This window comes from Hemitrygon akajei, chromosome 6 (genome assembly GCF_048418815.1).
Source record: "Hemitrygon akajei chromosome 6, sHemAka1.3, whole genome shotgun sequence".
Lineage (NCBI taxonomy): Eukaryota > Metazoa > Chordata > Chondrichthyes > Myliobatiformes > Dasyatidae > Hemitrygon > Hemitrygon akajei.
Genome location: NC_133129.1, coordinates 139922159 through 139942096, shown reverse-complemented (window position 1 = coordinate 139942096; position 19938 = coordinate 139922159). Strand labels below are relative to the sequence as shown.

Below are 19938 nucleotides of genomic sequence, written 5' to 3'. Positions count from 1 at the left end.
CTTCCCTATGAGTGGGTATAGCCGCAAGGCAGTGGAGGTTTGAGGTTAGAGTTTTCATTCCCCTAGATGAGCTGCCAACCACGGCTGATGAGCACCATTTGCCCAAAGTGACTGGTGTTAAGGCACCATTAACCAGCCTTTGCACCTTCTCCTGTCAGTAAAAACGGTTCCACCAGGTATAATAGCTGAGCCACATGTTAAGGCCAGGAGCTGAACTGAGGCATCAGTAACCCACCTTTGCACCTCCTACTGTCAGTAAAAATGGTTCTGCCGGACTTTATAGCTAAGCCATACATTAGAGCCAGGAGTTGGGCATGGTTGTCAGAGGTTATGCGAGATTCACGCCATTGGGAGCATTTAATAGGTAATGGGAGAAAATCTTAAGGAACCATATCTCTATAACCTTATTCTAAATCATAGAAGCATTCAGTATAGAGAGAAGTCATGTTAATACACCTGTGTTGGCTCTTTGAAAGAACTATCCAATTTGACCCACTCTTCTTTATTCTCACAATAGCCCTTACATCATCTTCAGATTCAGATTTATTTCTCACATGTACATGGAAACATATGAGATGTGTTAGTTGCGTTAACAACCAACACACCTAAAGATGTGCTGGGGCAGACTGATGCCAACATAGCATGCCCACAACGCTTGGCAGAACAATACAGAACACTTCAAAACAGAACCCAGCTAGCAACAAAGCAACAACAACACAAGTTCCTTTCCTCCCTCCCACCATCCTACACACATGGACCTCCAATTCCAGGATAGGCCTCCACTCTCCAGGGTTCGGCCATCAGGCTTCAACATTCCAGACTTCTGATAGACCTTTGGGCTTCGAACTTTGGTATCGACCCCTGGACAAGCTGATGATAGGACTCCAGGCTCAAACTCCAGGCTTGCCAACTGGCGTGAACATTGATTTACCTACCATCTTTTCTCACCTCCTCCTTCTCTCTTTTTCCATCCTCCATTAAGGTTCCCTCACCCTTTCTTTTCTCCTCACCTGTCCATTACCTTCATCTGGTGCTGCTCCTACCCATTCTTCCATGGTCAATTGTCCTCTCCTATCAGATTCCTTCTTCTTCAGCCCTTTACCTCTTCTACTTATCACCTCCCAGCTTCTTACTCTATTCCACCCCACCCCCATCACCTGCCAGGTTGTAATCTCCTCCACCCCCTCATCTTCTTATTTTGGCTGCTGACTCCTTTTCCAGTGCTAATGAAAGGGCCTCAGCCCGAAACATCATCTATTATTCCTCTCCATAGTTGTTGGCTGACTTACTGAAGTCCTCCAGCACTTCGAGTGTCTTGCTCTGGTTCATCACAGTTTACTGCACAAAACATTTCTTTTTCATTATCTCCCTCCCGGGTTTGACAGAGAACTGACAGATTTAAAAGCAACAAGCAGAAGCTAGTGTCAAAAGGTTAATTTTGAAAGAGCGAAATTAGAGCCGGTTTTCTTTGTCTCCAATATTAGGTGGAATGTGGTATTGCCTGAGATTTTCTCTCTCCCTTTCCTTCAGGAAGGTCACATGGCCTCTGGAGTGTGTGGATTTGGGTGAAGGGAGGGAGCGAAACGATGCAATGTGCGCTAACAGTGCTGAATGAGAAACACATGCACTATGAGTGAGTGCGGAGTTACTAGGTCTGTCTGACTGCGGAATCGTACAGAGAGGGGGAGAGAGCTGAAGGGATTAACACTGCAGTTCGCATGAGAAACCCAAAAAGAAAACTTTACCCAACAAAAGGAGACCTGCGTTTTTAGAAAGAAAAAGCATTTGCTGTACTTATAAGCTATTGAGCTTTGGTACAAGAAGAGACACTCATAGTCGGAGAAAACGGGAGAAGACTTTTTCCTTTGTTTTGTGTTTGTATGATTTACACTGAAGGACATGACCAGTGCAGTCTTTCGGAGAGGATCTAGCAAAGAGGGTTTGAAAAACCTCTTGCGGTAAGTGAAAATGTGCCCGAAGGATTTATTGCCTTGCTAGAATTCTATATGGAACATTTAAGATATATATATATTTGTAAGTGAAAGATTTGTCCAGGAATTCAGCTTTGTGTACTGTATTGTATTTTTGTGAGTAGATGTGCTGACATTATATTGCAGTATTTTAACGAGTATAGTACTGCAGATCTACACATTTGTATGAGATTTGCTCAGGATTTTGCATGAAAGTAAAATACACTTCAATTTATTTTTGAGAGGGTTTGATTCAGAGTTCCAGAGGTTTTGAATTTTCCTGTTTCTCAAGAGCGACACAATACATTGAGTCAAAGGTTGCTTCCTCAGCTGTGCACTGTATCTCTGCTCTGAGCATATAGAAGCTTTCATTCTGCTTTTAAACTGCAGAGCATTACAGAGATTACCGCATCTCTATCATTGTTATTTCAACTGGTTTTAAAACGTTTAATCTTAGGAAACCACCATTCAAAAGAAAAGTTTATTCCATTCATTTAAAATGCTTGATATAATTTACATGAAAGTATAGTTATGTCATGATATCACATGAACCCATTATAACAATAGTTGCAGTTAATGTTCCATGCAGAAAGTTAAACAAACCATCTCCCCAAGTTTTTATCCTTTTTCCCATTTTTATAAATCTCATTAGCTACCCATCTGTCTCCCCATCTCCCACTTTTCCTCGCGTTTTTTTCTCTGGCCCTCTGTGTCTCTGTCTCTCCCTGTTTATTTGACTGATAGTTCTGTTAATATCTATAATTTGCTCATAATTGAGATCTTCATTTATTATCCATGATTTTAGTTGCTGATAAATTGATGTAAGATACTTAATAGGATGTGACTCTCACAGGGTTATTATCCCCAATTGTGAACCATCAAGGTACAATGTGGATAGGCAAAGTAAGATGGAACTGAGTCATAGGAACAGTAGAGAATCTGTTCTCTCATTCAATGACATCATGCTGACTTACAACTTAACTACTTCAGCCTATTTTTGTACATTTACCTTCAGATTTTTGATTAATAATAATCTGTTGTTCAGATTTAAAATTAACATCAGTTGAAAAGAGTTCCAAGCCTTTATGATCCTTTTCAAGTATTGTTTCTTTAACTTTGTTCCTGAAGGATCTGGCTCTAAATTTCAGACCAAGTTCCCAGGATTCACCAACCAAACACATTTGTTCTTCCATCTACGCTGTCAATACCCTTTATTATGTCTAAAACTTTGAAGTCAACCACTCCACTTAAATATCATATTTCCAGAGAATTGTGCTGACCTTTTGTATCTTTTATCATTTAAATCTTGGAATCCAAGTATTGATCCACTATCATCATGTTTTTTTCCCCGATCCATGCTCCTGTGGTAACTGGGAGCTATACGTAACCTTAGGATGCATTTTACTACTAGATTGTTACAGTATAAGGGTGCTGTTGTTACAGAGATATAGTTGATTGAGCAACTGATAAATCCACTGTTGCTGTAATTGGAAAATATCATCTTAAGTTCGGAAATGACGTGCAACATGAGCAAGACAGAAATGAAAGAACTGAAAGATCTTTAGTCTCCAGTGATTTATAAAATAAAAAGTAACTTTCCAGGAAATGGTAGGTTGTATCATTGCAACAGCTATGGCTGAAAAAAGCCCTTTGTAATGCAACTACATTGATGTTATCCTCACCGTCACATTCAGCTGTGCCTCAAGGAGAGCAGGTGGCTTCAGTGAAGTGGTTGTGCTTGTCTTGCATCTGAGATTAAATCAATTTATCTGTGTAGAATAAAATGGTTTTTACTCTGCAACCAGCTTTTTAGAAAATTTCAAAATAAGCTTTATTTATAAAATATTTACTCAAATTTGAAGTATACTGTATGGCAGTTTGCTTCTGTAGATGTGGTTGAGTCTCTGTATTTCATTGTAATTAATTCTATACTGTAATTAATTCTATACACAGGTACTGTACACACATCTTGTGTGCATAGTTCCATTGCCACATCTGCATTCCTAGAATGACACTAATTTCAGGTGCCTTAAAGGCTTCTCTCCTGGAATGAGACCCTCAGTAAAGTCCAGAATAAGAAGGTGGGGGAGGGGGAAGAGTAGGATTTGCAGGTGAGAGGGAAGGTGGGTGGGTAGGGTCAGAGGTGATGATGTAAGAAGATGGGAGGTGACAGGTGGGAGAGATAAAGGGCTGAAGAAGAAATCTAATCAGAGGACCATGGAGTGAAGGAAAAGGGGGTTGTATGCGAGTTCTGCCAGATATTTTGAATGTTCTGCTCACCATCTACCTTGTCTGTCCAACAGTACCTGCAGAATACTCCTGCCAGATTTGTGGTCCAAGGTGTTTTTCTGAAAAGGTTTCTGTGAAGAAGGGGTTGTGTAGCAATGTCCAGCAGATTGGGATGTTGCACAGCAAATGCCTATCTTTCACAATAACCTTGTGCTTCATTGATTCCACTGAGCAGCAACAACGAAGTTCCTAATGTCATCACACATTTTGGAGATGTGTACTGATTCCTAAATGGACATTGAACCTATTAACACTACTTCACTTTTAAAACATTATTAACAGTAGAAAATTTGTAGATGCTGGAAATCCAAGCAACACACACAAAGTGCTGGAGGAAATCAGCAGGCTAGGCAGTATCTAGGAAAACAGTACAGGTGATGTTTCAGGCTGAAACCCTTTGGCAAGCAAGCCTGGAGGAAAAAAGCTGAGGAGTGGATTTAAAAGGTAGGGGAGGTGATAGGTGAAACCTGAAGGGGGAGGGGGGGGATGAAGTAAATAGCTGAGAGTAAATTGGTCCAAGAGACAGAAGGCCATGGAAGAAAGAAAAGGGGGGAGGAGCACCAGAGGGAGATTATGGGCAGACAAGGAGATAAGGTGAGAGAGGAGAGAGGGAAATGGTGAAGGGAGGACGTGTGCAGGGCATTTCCAGAAATTTGAGAAATTAATGTTCATGCCATTAGGTTTGAGGCTACCCAAATGGAATACAAGGTGTTTTTCCTCCAACCTATGTGTGGCCTCACCACGACAGTGGAGGAGGCTGTGGGTATCAGAATCGGATTGGGAGGTGGAATTAAAATAGGTGGCCACTGGGAGATCTTACTTTTTCGGGTGGATGGAGCATAGGTGCTCAGCAAATCTATGTCGAGTCTCACTGATATACTGCATAGGGAGCACCAGATACAGTAGATGACCCCACCAGACTCACAGGTGATGTGTCGCCTCACCTGGAAGGACTGTTTAGGGCCCTGGATGGTAGTGAGAGAGGAGGTGTAGGGGCAGTGGTAACACTTGTTCCACTTGCAAGGATATTATTTCTGTTTCTGCACTACTTTTAATTTAAATATTTACTTATATATACATAACTGTAATTGATTTATTATTTATTTTTCTATATTATCGTGTATTGCATTGTACTGCTGCTGCTAAGTTAACACATTTCACAGCATGTTAAACCTCATTCGGATTGTGAATTGTTTTTGAGTCAGTTTTCGTGAACAGTGATGGTTTTTGCTTTAACAGCACACCCAACATCTTGCAAATACGGAGCACCTTTACAGTGAGGGGAAAAGATTACATGGTGTTTCATAGAAGAGCAAACTGAGTGTTTGCTTTGTCTGGTTTTGTTGGCTTTAAATACTATTTCACAGCATCAGATAAATGCTAATCGCATTAGTTTTAGAAACACTTGATGCATGGATTTCATGGTGATAATAGGACAAAGGAGCACTGCATATGAATGGGAAAGAAAATGTTAATTGCTGTCCTATGAAAACTGCAGGAGAACAAGCCTCTAAAAGGCCTGGAGTAAACAATCCTTTTCAGACCCTGCCTGTTAAAAGGTCTGTGATGTTCTGCCATGCTAGACACTTCAGTCTATTAGTAAAATGAGAGACTACTGACAGATCCATTTAAGATGCAGGAACTGCATCATTTCAATGTGATGTTAGCATCGCAGAGCATTCCTTATCACTGCCGTGGGTGAATGAAAAGCCCCCTGGGTGGTATTAACCAGCACCTCTTTTGCTTTCAGCTTGGTCTGATGCAATCCAATCTTTTTACGCCTGTGTATCTTTATGTGGTATCCAAACAAACTGATGTAAATGTTTCAAGGCCGGCTTTTGTTGACATTTGCTGATTAGTTTGGAGCTGAGCCAGGTGGGCCCTGATATTTTCAAGATTTTCAGTTACACTTGTCTCACTTGCAGAGTAAGACCATCAGACATAGTGCAGAATTAGGCCATTTGGCCCCAGGAGTCTGTTCTGCCATTCCATCACAGCTGATTTATTATCTCTTTCAACCCCATGTTCCTGCCTCCTTCCTATAACTTTTTGTGCTCTTTCTAATCAAGAACCATTAACTTTCACTTTAAATATACCCAATGGCTTGGCCTCCCCAGTTGATTGTGAATTGAACTACTCTCTGGTTGAAGAAATTCCTGCTCAACTTTGTTCTAAAGGGACATCCGTTTATTCTGAGGCTGTGTCCTCTAGCCCTAGACTCTCCCACTACTGGAAACATCTGCCCCATGTCCACTCTATCTAGCCCTCTCAATAAGATTCATTGAGATGCCCATTCTTCTAAACCCCAGTGAGTATAGGCCCAGACCCATCAAACTCTCATGTTAACCCTTTCATTCCTGGGACCATTCTCATAACTCTCCTCTGAACCCTCTCCAATGCCAGCACATCCTTTCTTAGATAAGGTGCGCGAACCTGCTTACAATACTTGAAAAGTGATCTATATGGAGGAGGGCAGAGTGGAAATAGCGACAAAATTTTATACTACAAACAAGAGAAAATCTGCAGATGCTGGAAATCCAAGCAACACGCACAAAATGCTGGAGGAACTCAGCAGGCCAGGCGGCATCTTTGGGGAAAAATGTACAGTAGGTGTCTTTGGCCAAGACTGTTCGGCAGTCCTGATGAAGGATCTCGACCCAAAACGTCGACTGTACTCTATTCCATAGATGCTGCCTGGCCTGCTGAGTTCCTCCAGCATTTTATGTGTGTTCACACCCCTTCTGATGCCACTGTGTACATATTAGCCTGAAAACAGCAGTTATTGTTGAAGGGATTTTCGTTGTCTGGTCACTTTTCATTGTCTAATCTGCCTACAACTCTCCACACCTGGATGCAACTATCACCTGCCAGGTCAGGCTCGATCCCTTCTCCTCACCTCTTTATACTAGTATCTCCCTTCTATTCCTTCAGTCCAAGTTCAAGTTTATTGTCATTCAACTGTACACATACATTCTGTCAAAGGGAACAATGTTTCTTCGGACCAAGGTGCACAACACAGTGCATACAATTCACACACAACACAAAGTCATATAATAATAAGGCGCATTTGCGACACAAGTGAAAAAGTAAATGGTATAATGCTACTGGTGCTTCATGCATGCTGAGACCTGGATGGTGGTAGGGAGTTCAGTAGTCTTATGGACTGGAGGACGAGCTGTTTCCCATCTTTACAGTTCTTCTCCCAATGCTACAGTACTGGGGATGGGAGAGATCACTGAGATTGCTCAGAGCCCTTCACACACAGTGCTCCTGATAAATATCTCTGACAGATGGAAGAGGGACCCCAATGATCCTCTCAGCAATCATTGCAATCCCTTGTTGGGACTTGCGGACAGATGCCTCACAATTCCTGCACCAGGCAGTGATGCAGCAGGTCAGGATACTCTCGTTGGCTAGAATTCGCTGGGCGAGGGGGACGGTGGGAAGCCTCACTCACCTCAGTCTCCTCAGGGAGTGAAGACACTGCTGTGCTTTCTTGATCAAAGAGTTGGTGTCAAGGGACCTGGTGATATTGTCTGTTATGTGCACTCCTAGAAACTTGCTGCTTCTAACTCTCCATAGATGAGCCATGTGTGTGCAATGAAGAGTGGTCAGTCTGCATCTTCCTAAAAGTCCAGAGTCATGTGTTTGGTCCTGTCCATGTTGAGACTCAAGTTGTTCTGCTTGCGCTATTCTATCAGGTGCTCCACCCCCTTTCTGTACGCCACAACCTTCCCTCTGGTATTTTTACACAGCTGCGCAGACCAACCATTGCTCTGAACAGGAAATTTTTACAGGGCCTGAAAGCTGTGCGGCCCTTTAATAAAACATTATGTAAAAGAAAATTCCAGCTGTGTGTGTGAGTGTGTGTGAGGCTGTGTACCCACATAGCTTAGAGGAAACTGTGGCCCTGTATCATTGTTGTTGATGAGGCCAACCGCTGTTGTGTCATCGGCGAACTTGATGATTTTGTTTGAATTGGATCTAGTTGTGCAGTCATGCATCAGCAGCAGGCTGTACACGCAACCCTAGGGGCACCAGTGCTCAGCGTGATGGAGCTAAGCGGGCTTCTGCCAACATGAAGTGATGCACAGGGTGGACTTCTGGTCAGTCTCAATGCTCTGCCTCACGCACTTCACAGAAACGGCTGTATTTCTGTCAAGAACTCCAGGAGAAGTGACAGAGAGGGCTGCTGATAGGCAATGACAGTTTACCCACCAGCTTCTGAGGGTTAATTGTGTTAAACACCGAGTTGCAGTCGATAAACAGCACACTGGAATGTGCGGCACCGTTTTCCAGGTGGGGCAGGATGGCATGGAGTGCAGAGGGTATGGCATCATCAGTGGATCGATTTGAGCGATAAGCCAAGTGGAAAGGATCCGATGTACTAGGATGATGTGTGTTAATGCAATCCAGCTGCTCAAAGCACTTCATTACTGATGAGGTTAGTGCTACTGGACAGTCCTCATTGACGTAGGTTATACGAGCCCTCTTAGGCACCAGGATGATGGTGGCCATCTTGAAGCCTGAGTGGACAGTGGACAATTCCAGAGACAGAGCCTGCTCCTTGGTGGTTGCATTAGGGGGCCTTCCTCTCAGGCATGTTGCTCCATGAATCAGCGTAAAAGACATTCAGCCTAACAGGAAGAGTAGAATCACTGTCCTTGACACGCAGGGTGGACTTGTAGTCAGTCTGAATGCCCTGCCACATGGGTGTCTCAGAAATAGCTGTATTCCTCTCTGAATAATTATGTTTTCACCTTCCTGATGACACAGAAAAGTGCAGCCTCACTGACCTGAGAGCTGTCTTAAACCCCTATCTGAAGGCAGCATCCCGATCTCTCAACCATGCTTTTTATGCATGCTTTAAGAGGGAGAATGAAATCACAGCCGTGTGAATCTCTGCAGCACCCTGTGACCCTGTGAACTCTATCTCGGAGGCCAACGTCAGATCGTCTTTCAAGAGGGTGAACCCTCTCAAGGCCACAGACCCTGATGGGTACTTGGTAGGGCTCTGAAAACCTGTGACAAACAACTGACGGGTGTGTTCAAAAACGTTTTCAATCTCTCATTGCTACAGTCAGAGTTCCCACCTGCTTCAAAAGGGCCACAATCATTCCAGTGCCCAAGAAGAGCAAGGTGAGCGTTGTAACGACTATCGTCCAGTAACACTCACATCTACAGTGATGAAGTGCTTTGAGAGGTTGGTTATGGCTAGAAATAACTCCTGTCTCAGCAAGGACCTGCAATTTGCCTATCGCCGCAACAGGTCTACAGCAGATATCACTGGCTCTCCATGCGGCCTTGGATCACCTGGACAATACAAATACCTACAATACACACAAAATGCTGGTGGAACACAGCAGGCCAGGCAGCATCTATAGGAAAAAGCACAGTCAACGTTTCGGGCCGAGACCCTTCGTCGGGACTAACTGAAAGGAAAGATAGGAAGAGATTTGAAAGTGGGGGGGGGGGGGGATATCCGAAATGATAGGAGAAGACAGGAGGGGGTGGGGTGAAGCTAAGAGCTGGAAAGGTGATTGGAAAAAGGGATACAGAGCTGGAGAAGGGAAAGGATCATTTTCATTTTAAAATCTTTTTTATTAATTATTATTGAAGATTAACAAAAAAGATACATTAAGTCAATATGTCATTATGTACAATAAAGAATTAAATTAGCAGATAACTGATTAACAAAGCTAAGCAATATATCAATAATAAGAAAAAAATGAAGTGTTAAGAATATTTTTTTGAAAAAAAAGGAAAAAGAAAGAACCCCTACTAATTTTAAAAAAACCCATACTGACTGAAAAAAACAAAAACAAAAACAAAAAAATACCATTGGGAGCACAACCACGGAGCTATACATCATACATGCTTCCAAAAAAAAACATCAATCCGCCAACTCAAATCCACTTAAAGAAAAACCAGAAGGAAACCATATTAATTAAATCAGATGATAGTAGTGGGCGAATGAACCCCACCTTTTCTCAAAATCGAATCGAGGATCAAAAGTTCGACTTCTGATTTTCTCCAAACTAAGACATAACATCATCTGGGAGAACCATTGTGTCAAAGTAGGACCAGAAGCATCTTTCCATTTCAACAAAATAACCTTTCTGGCCAATAATGTAACGAAGGGGAGGAGGGGCATTAACGGAAGTTAGAGAAGTCAGTGTTCACGCCATCAGGTTGGAGGCTACCCAGACGGTATATAAGGTGTTGTTCCTCCAACCTGAGTGTGGCTTCATCTTGACAGTAGAGTAGGCCATGGATACATCTTGACAGTAGAGGAGGCCATGGATAATCTTCTAATTAGCCTTTGACCTGATGGCATGAACATTGACTTCCCTAACTTCCGTTAATGCCCCTTCTCCCCTTCTTACCCCATCCCTGATTTATTTATTTCCCCCCTCACCTTTTTTTCCCTCTCTGCCCATCACTTTGTCTGTTCTCCATTTCCCTCTGGTGTTCCCCTCCCCCTTTATTTCTTCCTAGGCCTCCTGTCCCATGATCCTTTCCCTCCTCCAGCTCTGTATCCCTTTTGCCAATCACCTTTCCTGCTCTTAGCTTCACCCCACCCCTTCCGGTCTTCTCCTATCATTTCGGATTTCCCCCTCCCCCTCCTGCTTTCAAATCTCTTACTATCTTTCAGTTAGTCCTGACGAAGGGTTTTGGCCCGAAACGTCGACACTGCTTCTTCCTATAGATGCTGCCTGGCCTGCTGTGTTCCACCAGCATTTTGTGTGTGTTGCTTGAATTTCCAGCATCTGCAGATTTCCTCGTGTTTGCAATACAAATACCTATGTCAGGATGCTGTTTATTGACCACAGCTCAGCGGTTAACACCATCATTCTAAGGTCTGATAAAAAATCTCCAAAATCTGCGTCTCTGTACCTCTTTCTGCAAATGGGGATTTTCAACTTGCTCACTGGAAGACCACAGTCTGTGCAGATTGGAAATAACGTCTCCATAGTAAACACGGGTGCACCTCAAGGATATGTGCTTAGTCCACTGCACTACTCTCTCTGCATCCATTACTGTGTGGCTAGGCACAACTTAAATGCCATCTATCAATTTGCTGATGACACAACTATTATTGGCAGAATTTCAGATGCTGATGAGAAGGAGCGAGGTGTATCAGCAAGTTGAGTGGTGTTGCAGCAACAACCTTGCACTCAACATCAATAAGATCACAGAACTTATTGGGAACTTCAGAAAGGGTAAGATGAGGGAATATACATGAGTCCTCAATGAGGGAACAGAGTGAGCAATTTCAAGTTTCTGGGTGTCAGTATCACTAAGGATCTCTCCTGGGACCAACATATCGAAGCAGTTTCAAAGAGGGCATCTATATTTCATCAGGAGTTTGAGGAGATTTGGTATGCCTCAAAAGACACTTGCACGTTTCTGTAGATGTACCATGGAGAGCATTCTAACTGGCTGCTATGGGGGGGGGGGGGGGGGGTGGCATTGCACGGGATTCAGATAAGCTGCAGAAAGTTGTAAACTCGGTCAGCTCCATCATGGGCATGAGCCTCTCCTGTATCCAGGATATTTTCAAGGAGTGATGTGTCAAAAAGGCAGCATCCATCATTAAGTACCCCCATCACTCAGGACATGCCCTCTAGCATCAGGGAGGAGGTACAGAGGTGTGAAGGCGCACACTCAATGATTTAGGAACAGCTTTTTACCCTCTGCCATCAGATTTCTGAATGGGTGTTGAACCGATGAACACTACCTCACTACTTACTTTTGCAATGCTTATTTAATTTAACTTTTATTTATATATACATAATACAAACAAACTGAAGTATTGCAATGTACTGTTGCCTTATAACAACAAATTTCATGACATAAGCCATTGATATTAAACCTGATGCCGATTCTGTTGTCAGCCATGGCCTCTGATTTGTGACAATGGCCCCATAAACAAAAATCATTGATTTTCATTCTGCAGATTCTCAAAGAGTGACTATTTGTTTGATGGACAAGAGGGTGCTTTTGGATACTTGTAACACCACTTTAAGGCCAAAAGTGAGAAAGTTATTTTTCTAAAAATGACAAACTTGGGAAAATTTACTTGTATGAAGTTAACATACTGAGTTATGCAGGCAAAAGAATTTTCCTTTTATTGAAATCAAAGGAACCAAATTTCAGGATTGTGTCTGACCGGCAGTTGATATATTAGCAACTGTTTAGCTCTAGCATCTTTAAAAATCACTTATTCTCCTTGTATGATATAACACGGAGTCATTCCCTCGACCCTCCTAATTTCACCAATGTAAGCAAAACACACTAAATGCTGGAGGAACTCAGCAGGCCAGGCAGCATCTGTGGAAAAAAGTACAGTTGACGTTTAGGGCTGAAACCCTTCAGCAGGAAGTTACCCATGTAACGTCAGGTAGACTCTAAAAATCCAATCTTATGAACATATCTTAATGGGCACTAAGCAGCTCAATATCACATCGGGGGTAATTCAAATTAGCTTGAAGAGAAAAAGGTGTTTACTGTTTTTAATGAATAAATAACCATGCTAATAATGTACGGGTTAACACGTACAAACAAGCTGGAGGAACTCAGCAGGTCAAGCAGTATTCGTGGGAACGAGCAGTCAACGTTTTGGGCCGAGACCCTTCGTCAGGAGTGAAGAGGGAGCGAGCAGGGGCCCTATGAAGAAGGTGGGGAGAGAGAGGGTGGGAAGGAGAAGGCTTGTAGGTGACAGGTGAAAAACCACTAAGAGGAAATATCAAGTGGTGGGGAGAGGATAGGCAGGAGAGGTGAAGAAGGAATGTAAGCGGAAAGCACTGTGGGTAGTAGAAGGCGGCAGAATCGTGAGAGAGGTGATAGGCAGCTAGAAGAGGAGGCAGAGTGAAACTGGGATGGGGGAAGAGAGAGGGAGGGAATTACCAGAAGTTGGAGAATTCGATGTTCATGCCAAGGGGCTGGTGACTCCCCAGACGGTATATGAGGTGTTGCTCCTCCAACCTGAGTTTGGCCTCATCATGGCAGTAGAGGAGGCCATGTATGGACATATCCGAATGGGAATGTGAAGCAGAGTTGAAGTGGGTGGCAACCGGGAGATCCTGTCTGTTGTGGTGGACGGAGTGGAGGTGCTCGACGAAGCGGTCCCCCAATCTGCGTTGGGTCTCGCTGATGTAGAGGAGGCCACACCGGGAGCACCGGATGCAATAGATTACCCCAACAGACTCACAAGTGAAGTGTTGCCTCACTTGGAAGGACTGTTTGGGGCCCTGAATGGTGGTAAGAGAGGAAGTGTAGGGACAGGTGTAGCACTTAACGCTTGCAGGGATAAGTGCCAGGTGGGGGATCTGTGGGGAGGGACGTGTGGACCAGGCAGTCACGGAGGGAACGATCCCTGCGAAAAGTGGAGGGGGTAGAGAGGGAACAATGTGCTTAGTGGTGGGGTCCTGTTGAAGGTGGCAGAAGTTGCGGAGGATAATCTGCTGGATCCGGAGGCTGGTGGCGTGGTAGGTGAGGACAAGGGGAACACGGTCCCTGTTGTGGTGACGGGAGGATGGGGTGAGGGCTGAAGTGCGGGAAATGGAGGAGATGCGGGTGAGGGCATCACTGATGACAGCAGAAGGGAAACCAAATGACTGCTCATTTCCACGGATACTGCCCGACCTGCTGAGTTCATCCAGCTTGTTTGTACATGTTGATTTGACCACAGCATCTGCAGTGTACTTTATGTTTAATGTACAGGTTATTTTTGTGCTTGCCAATCTGTGACCATCTACATACATTCATTGAAGTTTATGGCACATCTTAAGAGTTTTTAATGAAACACCAACCACCTTTATGCACTTTTTATAATTTATATCTTTAAACATCTCTGGGCTGCAGGTTTGTTATCAGTGCAACCTTTTTGAGCTGACAGTGGTTAGAAATGTATTGAAGTACAGTGCTGGGACCTCTTTGTATTTTTATATAAATAATACAAACAACATATAAAATGTAAGATGTAGTTTGGTGGATACGTAGGAAATGTTAACATTTTGATGAATCGTACTTCAGTTGCCAGTGTGTTTTTTTTTATAAATTTCAATTATCCAAAGAGCAGAATGGAGAAGATATGTATCACTTGTTGATCCTGGTACATAATTTATTTTGTCCGTTTATAGCATTTGGGCATCATTATTAACACTTACTGCCAATCTCAACTTACTCTTGTCAATTAGAGGTGAGCTGTCAGCTTGAACAGTTCCAGTCCGCGAGGCAGAGGAAGTTCCCCGGTACTCCCGGATGAGGAGTTCCGAGATAATGACCAAACATGAAGAAGGAAAGGTTGAGCAACATGTACACAATGCTGGAGGAACTCAGCAGGCGAGGCAGCATCTACGGAAATGAGTATGGTTGACACTTGCTCGGGACTGGAGAAAAAAGGATGAGGACAGTAGAGTAGGTCATGGAATAACATGTCAGAATGGGAATGGTTCCTTGACATGTCAGTCCATGGCCTTCTGTACTCTCGTGATAGATTCCCCCTTCTCCAGCCCTGTATCTCTTTCCCCAATCAATTTCCCAGCTCTTTACCTCACACCACCCCCCCCCCAGTCACCTATCACCTTGTGTTTCTTCCTCCCCCTTCCCCCACCTTCTAAAACTCTGACTCCACCTTTTTTTTCTCCAGTCGTGTTGTAGGGTCTCGGCCTGAAACATCGAGGGTATTCTTTTCCATAGATGCTGCCTGACCTGCTGAGTTAGTCCAGCATATTGTGTGTGTTGCTTGGATTTTCAGCATCTCCAGATTCTCTCTTGTTTGTGGAAGGAAAGATTGATCTACTAGGTGGAGGAGTGGCCATGTACCTGCTGCCCCCAGCCCTTTAAATGGACGATACTGCTGTGTGGAAGATTTTGGGAAAAAATTGTGCTGGTGTATAGCATACTGTAGCCCTGGTTAACAAGTTATGGAGAGATGATAGTGGTGTGTCAATCAAACACACTGATATAGTGTTGTTGATGGGAGTTGTGGGAGATTTCTAATAATAATAATGCAATTGGCAGTCAAGGGGAAATGCCTTTTCTGATTGTCACTGTCTACCACATGTGTGTCTGTGTGTTAACAATTCTCAATATTGTAAATCTCAATACGATCGTATTACTAAATACAGAGATTTTAAAATTCTCTGCCTGCAAATCTGCACAGAGATCCGCTGACTGCAAGACTGAGAAGACAGTACAGTTGAATGCATGGCTGAGGAGGTCATGCAACAAAGAATCACTTTAAATTTTTGGAGTTTTGTGACCTTTCTGGAGAAGGTGAGACCTGTACAAAATGCATGATTTAGACCTTAACAGAGCTGAAATCAAATCATTGAGGCAGTTAGCCCATGCCACTGAGAAAAGTGTAAAATACCGGTAAGTTTTGCAGTGAGATTGGGGTCTGAAAGTACTTTAAGTAAAGAGAAAGACCAAGTTGCACATGAAAAAGAGGATGTTAATGAGTTTGGTAGAGAGAAAAAACGAGGGAAGTACAGACAACAAATAAATGTGCATTGCATAGACACGTATATCAATGCAAGGATAGTATACAAATTAATGAGTAGACAAAATAAGGTAAGTTAACAGCCTTTAAATGGAAGTATGACATGATGTAACTATTACTGCAGGGTGGTGAATCTATGGCACATGCAATAATTTTATTGGCACATAGCATGCAGTGCCATCCTTGACTCTACCTATAATAGCAAGATACATAATGATTATCTTTATTGCCAAATGAAGCAGATTTCCAGAAAAGGATAAAATTTACCATACCACGTAAGAACATTTTTTGCAAGATTATCATCAATTTGGGCATATGCTCTCAACAAATTTCTCCATCCCTATAAATAACAAAATGCCTAGATAACTCATTCCTAGTTGAATTGTTTTGAAATGACACTGAGAGTGGGAAGTGAACGGAAAAGGGTCAGTGTTGCTGAAGAAGTACATGCTGCTGTGATGAAGGATATTTAAAATGGTCAACAAGGAGCTCACATTGGTACAACAGAGGGACAAAAAAAAATCATCAGACTGCTGGGAGTATATTATTAACCCCAGACAATTAGGGGGAGATAGAGTGCAAAGATGCAGACATATATGAAAAACAATTCCATATTAATAATAAGGGATGTTAATATTAACAGGACTAGAATGGCATAAATGATATGGAGGATGCAGAATTCCTAAAACATATTCAAGCAAATATTTTTAATTAAATACATAGCAAGCTCAATAACAGGTAACGGAGATGAAAGATTTCTGAACTTTTGGGGATATTTCTGGAGAGATGAAAAGAAGGAAATTTCTTTACTGATCATGATGATTATATCTGATTAGCAGAGTAACGAAAAATGGTAAAGATTCAACTGAGAGTAAAAATTCTTAACTGTTCTGAAGCTGATCGTACTGAGTTAAGAAATGACAGGTAATGGTTGGCTGAAAATGATGTGATATAGTGGCAGTGGAGGATTATCAAGGAAGAGAAAGTGAGTGTTCATACCATAAAAAACCAGGAGGGTGTACTACATTTAAATCCCTGAATATTGAGGGCCAAACAGTGGGACTTGGTAGCAAGCTGGTGCAGTATTGAAAGATTAAAGAGAAAATAGCAAAATAAAATGAATACATAAATGAAGGAAAACACAGTTTATTTTCAGAATGCATTGTGTTGGGGGAAGGAAAATGAGGACCTATATCAGGCAAAAAAGTACGTGGAGCCATGAAAATATGGGTGTGGTTCCAAATAAATACATTGCTTATCTCTTCTAGAAAAGGCATCAATGCAGATGGTACTGTGAAGGGGGAAGAGAGTGAAATAATAATGCTAAGAACATAGAATTAATAATAAACCATGTCATCTCTCAGACTTGCTCAGTTATTCAATATCATGACTAATCCTTTTGCCTCATCTACTTTGTTCAATCCCCTGCACTCTGGATATTAGAGAATCACTGAGCTTGAACAGGGCACCCTCACTTTCTGAGGTGGAGATTTACAATTATTTAAATACGTTTTATTTTAATGTTCCTTCACTTCAACTTAAATAGCTGAATTCAGATAGAAAATATTAAGTGACTTGGAGATCTTCATTAATTAGATAAATCACCATGCTGGCATAAATAATTTTCTGGGTATTAGGGGAGGAAGGAAGGAAATAACACACCTCTCATTTCCTATTCTCTGGTAACTACTGTAGTGCTGGAAACATGAAGGTTGGAAATATGATATTTTAGTTTTAAAAGGACAAATGACAGCATGAACTAAGTATTGCAGAAGACTTTGGGTGTAAGTTTGAATCATCTTTTAGAAATGTACTAAGGAGAACTGAAGAGGAAGGAACATTACATGTAGTCAACATCAACCCTGGCTAATCCCACAATTTAAACAAAAAAGTTAAAACCAGTGAGGCCCAAGAGAAAGATCAATATAAAATTGATTGTGGAACAGTGCAGTGTGGGTCTTTGTAACTAGAGGGATGCTGACAGAAAGATACAACAGAACATGATGTTATGTCTGTATTTTATGCTGAAGATGGTTCTGGGCATAATTTGGACCAAGTTGAAAAACTGGATGTGCTTTTGATAATGAAGTGAAAAGATTTTTATTTCAGCAAGATGCAAATAGGCTTGGTAAACGCCATAAGTATATTAACTACAACTCACTTTGGAACTGTAAGGTGATGCATTAGGGAAGAGGAAACAAAAAAAATGGGAGTGGCAAAAGACATCAAAGCCTCAGGAATTCAAGATCCATGAAGTTGAGGAAGCTGAGATCATTAAGCCATAAGGGGTATTTTTCTTCAGTGATGGGAGAAGTAGAGGTGTTATGCTGGGATTGCACAAAAACTCTCGATAGGTTACTGGTATACTGATGGTTATAGTTCTGGCTTGCAGATAAAGGGAAATTTTACTGGAAAACTGAAAATGAGGTGAGACTTAATGGAAACAAGTTAGGGTGAGGAGGAAAAACTTCTCCCCTTTGTAGAGAGGTGATAGTAAATGGGCATACAGAGGATTTAGAAATGTGTAAGTTTTTTGCACAATCAGTAATGGGACCGGAAACTTGCTGCCTAAGACAGAGACCCTCATTGCATTTAAAAACTCTTAAATGAATAACTGGGGCAGTGTAATCTGTAAAGCGATGGACCAAGAACTGGAGGCATGAAAGTGAGGGTGAATTGACTTCATCGTGTGGTTTAATTTTTCTATAATTGTGTGACTGGACAATGGATCTTTTGATCTGATCCATTTGTTAGAGTTTCTATGGTGAACGATGGTCCATATTTTTTATTTTTATTCTCCTTATAGTTTTAAAGTTTTTTTAATGCTTGTTTGTATATTCACCTGCTTGTCTGTAAACTTTTAGTAACTTGTATTTTCTTTATCTGCAAAGTTGAAGTGCAACTTAGTCAGCAGCTATTCGCAGGATCTTAGCCCAAGAGTGTTCAAGTTCCTTTGTACAGTAACTTTATTTTCCTTGCTTGTTGGTACAGGCTGCCCTTTCTGACCTGTATATACATGAGGAATATCTAATAAAATGGTTGTAACTATAAGATGTTCTTGACTTCCAGAGACCTTCTGGACAAATTCATGTCCCAGTCTATCATCTAGCTCTCCTTAGTTTGTGTAATCACGTGTTGTTACTTCACCAACTCTATTTCAGTTATTCCAGCTGCTGTTCCGTTACACTTTCTTGTAATCCCCTGATTCTGTATCAGTACAATACAAGGATTTGCAACAAAAAAATCAATGTTACTGAATGTCATTTGATGACTGAAATTTGTATTTCAAATTATGTGTGGGTGCTGCACTGTTTCTGAGAATGCGACCTTGCAGTTGTATTTCTTGCTAAACTAACATAGCACTAAACTTCTAAGTAAGAATAACTTGTCTCCTAACAGGAAAAAAAATGTAAGAAGGTCGATGTGTACCAATTGGGATTAATGATAATCCCTCTACAGCACATTCCCAGTTTCAAACATATATGGCTAGACATCTTTGGCTTACAGAATTTTTTGAGGATTTGGTGTTGTACTTCACTATCATGATGCACCTTCATTGCCCCTGGACAAGTTCTGTAAATTCACACAAGCTCATGACATGAGCCTTTGGTTCATCAGTAAGGTATTATTCATAGTACACATTACAGCTCTGTTGTTGCCAGCTGTGCTCCCGCGGAGGAGTTCAAACAGATTGTTTTCCTATGACCTCACTGTTGATTGTGGGATCTTGCTGTGCAGAACCGGCAGCTGTTTTTTCTTAATTTAGAGCAATGATTAAACTCCAAATAAACTGTAAAATGTTTTTTTGTGCATGTGGGGACTTGAGGTTGGGAATGTAATTATATATGTATGTTTTTCCAATGTGTGATAGTCTGAGCTAGTCTTAACTCTGCTTGGGGTTGATTGCGCAGAGCAGTGAGCGTCCTGAATTTCATCTGCCAAGTCTTGATGAATCTGCCAGTGTTCTACCCCAGTATGGTTCCATCTGTTGATCATATGGTGTCCGCAGTGTCCAGTCTTCACCAAAGAAGTATCCTTTTATCCTTGCTCAACCAGAAACGTAATGTGATTCACTAAGATTCTTATGCAAAGCTCAACATGCCCTGCTGTTTCTAAGTTTATAATTTAAGCGTTCCAAGTAGAAGGCAAGGAAATTAAATTGATATTAAT

General features: G+C 41.9%; 1 protein-coding gene across 2 annotated transcripts in view; it reads left to right on the top strand.

Annotated features, from left to right (window-relative positions):
• The first annotated feature begins 1583 nt into the window (after window positions 1–1583).
• The window catches only part of LOC140729541 (uncharacterized), a 170656-nt gene continuing 152301 nt past the window's right edge, over window positions 1584–19938 (top strand). The window contains exon 1 of one of the 2 annotated variants that reach the window (XM_073049386.1): window positions 1584–1958. In XM_073049386.1, the coding sequence (XP_072905487.1) occupies window positions 1900–1958 (59 nt within the window). In that variant the 5' untranslated portion in view covers window positions 1584–1899. The remainder of the gene's footprint in view (window positions 1959–19938) is intronic. The other variant, XM_073049385.1, reaches the window with a different exon arrangement.